General features: G+C 47.0%; 1 protein-coding gene across 1 annotated transcript; it reads left to right on the forward strand.

Moving 5' to 3' along the window:
* Positions 1–336: 336 nt before the first annotated feature.
* On the forward strand, positions 337–1,413 carry LOC111370988. Its single transcript, XM_022992921.1, has one exon. The coding sequence runs from the start codon at positions 337–339 to the stop codon at positions 1,411–1,413; it is 1,077 nt and encodes a 358-aa protein (XP_022848689.1).
* The last annotated feature ends 3,857 nt before the right edge of the window (positions 1,414–5,270 follow it).

Here is a 5,270-nt window from a genome sequence, read left to right on the forward strand (position 1 = left end):
AATGCTGCTAGGGATTGGTTCTCAACCTTAGAGTCCAACTCCATAGCCTCATTCTCGGATTTGGCAGACAAGTTCTCCGCTTTCTTCGCAAGCAGCAAACGCATCAGGAAGACAGCGGCTTCCCTCATGCAACTTAGACAAGGGCAAAATGAGACCCTGCGTGACTTCATGACCAGGTTTAACAAGGAAAGACTTCAGATTCCCGACCTACACATAACTGCAGCAGTTTCTGCCCTCACATATGCCATAAAGTGCGAGGCTTTCAAGATGTCTTTATCCAAAACTCCACCAAAGACAGTCACCGAGCTTCTTACCTGAGCCGAGAAGTACATAAATATGGAGGAAACACTGAACCTGAGAAAGGTTGGACCATCCCATGATAGGTTCGAGCATAAAAGACCACAGGACCCAAACCCCCGTGAAGAACAACATCGAAAAAAACAGAGACAGGAGGTTCCTCCGACGCCGTTCACGCGTTTAAATACATCAAAGACCAATATATTGATAGAGATCAAGGATATGAAAGAACTGAAATGGCCTGTCAGAATGAGGTCACCACCCGAATCCAGGGACATGAACAAGTACTGTGAGTTCCATCGGGATCATGGGCATATCACGGAGAGCTGTAAGGCCCTGCAACGGGAGATTGAAGCCCTTATTAAAAGAGGACTCCTGAGCTCCTACGTCGGTAACGACAAATGCCCGAGGAATGATCGTGGCAGGGAAAAAGACCCTGAGGCAAAAAGGGATGGTCAACCCACTGCTGGAACCATCAATATCATCATTGGAGGTATTGCCTCGGGAGGAGACTCCAACAGTGGAAGAAAACAATATGCCCGACGATATGCCTTGGCCTCTGGGATGCCTCATGGAAAGTTGGAGGATATTACTTTTGGGACCGGAGACTTAGAAGGCGTATCACTCCCACATGATGACGCCTTGGTAATCTCAGCGATTTTGGCCAATTTTGAAGTAAAGAGGATCTTGGTTGACAACAGGAGTGCGGCCAATATACTTTCACAAGAAGCTTTTGCCAAAATGGGAATCTCATCTCAACAGCTCAAAGCGGTTAAAACTCCTCTCCAGGGGTTTGGGGGAGGAGTCATCACTCCAGAGGGTGTCGTCGAGCTCCCTCTAACTTTAGGTTCTAGCCAAAAACAGGTTACGGAGATGACATCTTTCCAAGTGGTACGTGTCTCAGTGGCCGATAACGCTATTCTGGGAAGACCACTCCTGAACAAGATTAAAGCCATTGTGTCTACCTTCCACCTGGCCATGAAGTTTCCAACAAGTAATGGCGTTGGGGTCGTCCGTGGAGACCAGACAGCTGCCAGACAATGCTATGTTGCCAGCGTTCGGGAAATAAATAACAACGTCATGCAAATCTCGAGGATGGATCCCGAGGACGGGTAGCAAGTCAGACTTGCCCCTGTCGAAGAATTGATGGAAATTGAGCTCGAGCATGATAAGAAGGTGACTATTGGTCGGGATCTTGACGTCACCCTAAAGACAGAACTTGTTGGTTGCTTATCTCGCAACATTGACGTTTTTGCCTGGAAGGTTGAGGATATGTCAGGGATAGACCATAAAATTGCAGTCCATAGGCTTAACATCAGACCAGTAAAGTAGAGGAAAAGGCAGTTTGCCCCAGAACGTCGGGAGGTCATTCGCGAAGAAATTAAAAAACTCGTCAGCGCTCAGTTCATTTGGNCCCTAAAGACAGAACTTGTTGGTTGCTTATCTCGCAACATTGACGTTTTTGCCTGGAAGGTTGAGGATATGTCAGGGATAGACACTAAAATTGCAGTCCATAGGCTTAACATCAGACCAGTAAAGCAGAGGAAAAGGCAGTTTGCCCCAGAACGTCGGGAGGTCATTCGCGAAGAAATTAAAAAACTCGTCAGCGCTCAGTTCATTTGGGAGGTCCAATATCCCGATTGGCTTGCCAATGTTGTTTTAGTAAAGAAGGCCAATGGTAAGTGGAGAGTCTGCATTGACTTCACAGATCTTAACAAAGCATGTCCAAAGGATAGTTATCCCCTACCACGGATTAACAACTTGGTGGATAGTACGTCCGGACATAAGTTGTACAGCTTCTTGGATGCATTTTCTGGTTATCATCAAATCCTCATGGCCGAAGAAGATCAAGAAAAGACATCATTCATGGCCGATTCCACCATATACTGTTATAAGGTCATGCATTTCGGTTTGAAGAATGCAGGGGCAACATACCAAAGACTCATCAACAAAGTCTTTACTAACTTGATTGGAAGGAACGTGGAGGCGTACGTTGATGACATGGTGGTCAAGAGCAAACAGGTGGACTAGCATATTTCAGATCTTGAAGAGGTTTTCGACACCTTGCGAAAGTACGGAATGAAGTTGAACCCCGCAAAATGTGCATTCGGCGTGTCCTCGGCAAGTTCTTGGGCTTTATGATCACTCACCGGGGGATAGAGGCCAACCCTGACAAAATACAAGCCTTGGCGTCTATGGAATCACCAAGGAACAAGAAAGAGGTACAGAGGTTGACTGGTAGGATAGCATCCTTGGACAGGTTCATGTCCCGAGCATCAGACAGGTGCTATCCCTTCTTCAAAGTCCTCAGAGGAAACCAAGGCTTTGATTGGAGTGAAGACTGTGAGAAAGCTTTCCAGGAGCTCAAGCAAACATTGGCATCTCCCCCTATTCTCACTAGGCCTGAGCCTGGTGACACCTTATTTTTGTACTTGGCCGTATCTCAAAACGCTGTCAGCGGGGTCTTGGTGAAAGAGGTTAACAAAGTCCAGCAACCTATCTACTATGTAAGCAAGGTCCTACTGGATGCGAAAACCAGGTATACTTTGGCGGAACAACTTGCCCTTGCCTTGGTTATAGCAGCACGGAAACTCCGGCAGTATTTTCAGTCTCACCCTATTATGGTGCTCACTAATCAACCACTTAGGCATATACTTCAGAAGCCGGACGTATCAGGAAGTCTGATGAAATGGGCAATCGAGCTTGGAGAATTTGACATAAAATTTAAACCACGCCTATCTATCAAAGCCCAAGCTCTGGCCGACTTCATTGCAGAACTAACCCCTAGGCCTCGGGGGCCAGGTGACAGCTCGAGCATGAGCACTAATTTGGACACTTGGCAAATATTTGTGGATGGAGCATCGAACTCCTAGGGCTCGGGCGCAGGGGTCATCATCATCAGCCCTGACAAACAAACAGAGATCCAATGCGCTCTCAGGTTTGAGTTTGAAGCAACCAACAACGAGGCCGAGTATGAGGCCATTGTTATTGCTCTTGAGCTAGCCCTTTGCCTAGAGCTCGAGTTCGTAAAGATATTCAGCGATTCACAGCTAGTGGTCGGACAGATTGAAGGATCATTTGAAAGAAAGGAGGAGAAAATGAGTTTGTACTGTATGAAGGTTCAGGATCTTCAACGAAAATTCAAGAGCTGTGAAATTACAAAAATTGCTTGAAAGGACAACGGAAAAGCCGACGCATTATCCAGGCTTGTGTTCATGGGGGTAGACGGCCTTGACAGAACGGTTCACATTAAAATCATCACAGAACCCAGCATCAGTCAAATCCTCGACATCATAGACATTGATAACGAACCATCCTGGATGGACCCGATCATAGAATTCATCACAAGCAGAAATCTACCAAGCGATGCCAGGTTGGCCAGAAGCATCAGAGCCCGAGCTCCTAGGTACTGCATGATCAGCGGTGTCCTCTTTTGCAGAAGTATTACTCTTCCATACCTAAGGTACCTCAGGCCATCAGAATCATCTCAGGCCCTTGTTGAAGTTCATGAAGGTGTGTGCGGGAACCATCAAGGAGCCAGGGCCTTGGCCTTTAAACTCGTACGATATGGATACTACTGGCCAACTATGAAAAAAAGAAGCCTCAGAATATGTTAAAAGATGTGATAGGTGCCAGAGGTTTGGTAATGTTATCCACTCACCAGCCGAAGCTCTCACCAACATTAACTGTTCGGCCCCGTTTTAACAATGGGGAGTTGACATCCTCGGCCCCTTTCCTGTGGCAAGAGGCCAATTAAAGTTTGTTGCTGTAGCAGTAGAGTACTTCACAAAATGGGTAGAGGCCGAACCCCTCGCCACAATATCGAAGCCCAAGCTAAGAGCCTTCACTTGGAGGTCTATCATTTGAAGGTTTGGGATACCAAAGGTCCTCATCACCGACAATGGCAGGCAATTTGACAACCAACATTTTAGAAACTTTTGCTCAAACCTAGGGATTGATCACCGTTTGACATCAGTTTCGCATCCTCAGAGCAATGGTCTGGCCGAGGTAACGAATCGAATCATATTGCAAGACCTACGAACAAGAATAACCGATGCTAGGGGTTCTTAGTCCGATGAGCTGCCTTCTATACTTTGGACGTATAGAACAACTCATAGGACAACCACAGGAGAAACCCCTTTTATGTTAGCCTATGGCATTGAAGCAATGGTCCCGGTGGAAATTAGACTGCCAAGCCATAGGAGGCTCGTGCCAGAAACATCGGAGCATACAACTGAACATCTCGTTCTCTTGGAAGAAGTAGGGGAGAAAGCCGCTATAAAAGTGGCCTCTTACCAAACTAAGACAGCGAAACATTTTAATAGCAAAGTCAAGGCTCGGAGGTTCAGAGCTGGCGATTTGGTCTTGAGGAGGGCCGAAGCAGCAGGCCATCCCCCAGGGAAGCTCGGGCCCATCTGGGAAGGGCCCTTTGAGATCATACGACAGGTTCGCAAAGGAGCATACAGCCTAAGAGACACTTCGGGCAGACCTCTTTCGAGGACCTGGAATGCCGACAATCTAAAAATATATTACAAGTAACATTCCCGACGCCTTTTAGGAGATTTTCTTTTTCTACATTTTATTTCTAGTTTAGCGGGCCTGCGTGCCCATGCATGTTTTCCGTTCTCTTTTGTAATGAACTACGTTCGGCTTGATCCCGTTTGGGTACGTAGGCAGCTTGGATACAATATAAATCCAAGCCCAGTCCGAAAAATTAGTAAATTCAAGTTTCGGGTATAACAGCCCTTTAGTAAAACTTTGCGCCCAGGAATCACCAAAGCTTTGCCCCGAGCAAGCCCCAAAGCCTTGCCCCGAGCAAGCCCCAAAGCCTTGCCCTGCGCAAGCACACAAAAAAGCCTTGCCCTGCACAAGCACAAAAGGCCTTGCCCCGAGCAAGCACTCAAAAAAGCCTTGCCCCGAGCAAGCACTCAAGAAAGCCTTGCCCCAGGCAAGCACAAAAAGCCTTGATCATA

Source organism: Olea europaea, chromosome 2, assembly GCF_002742605.1.
Source record: "Olea europaea var. sylvestris chromosome 2, O_europaea_v1, whole genome shotgun sequence".
Taxonomy (NCBI): Eukaryota; Viridiplantae; Streptophyta; class Magnoliopsida; order Lamiales; family Oleaceae; genus Olea; species Olea europaea.

Bases quoted from the DNA above. Each gene is read 5' to 3' on its own strand.
- LOC111370988 (XM_022992921.1), top strand. From the start codon at position 337: ATGGAGGAAACACTGAACCTGAGAAAGGTTGGACCATCCCATGATAGG.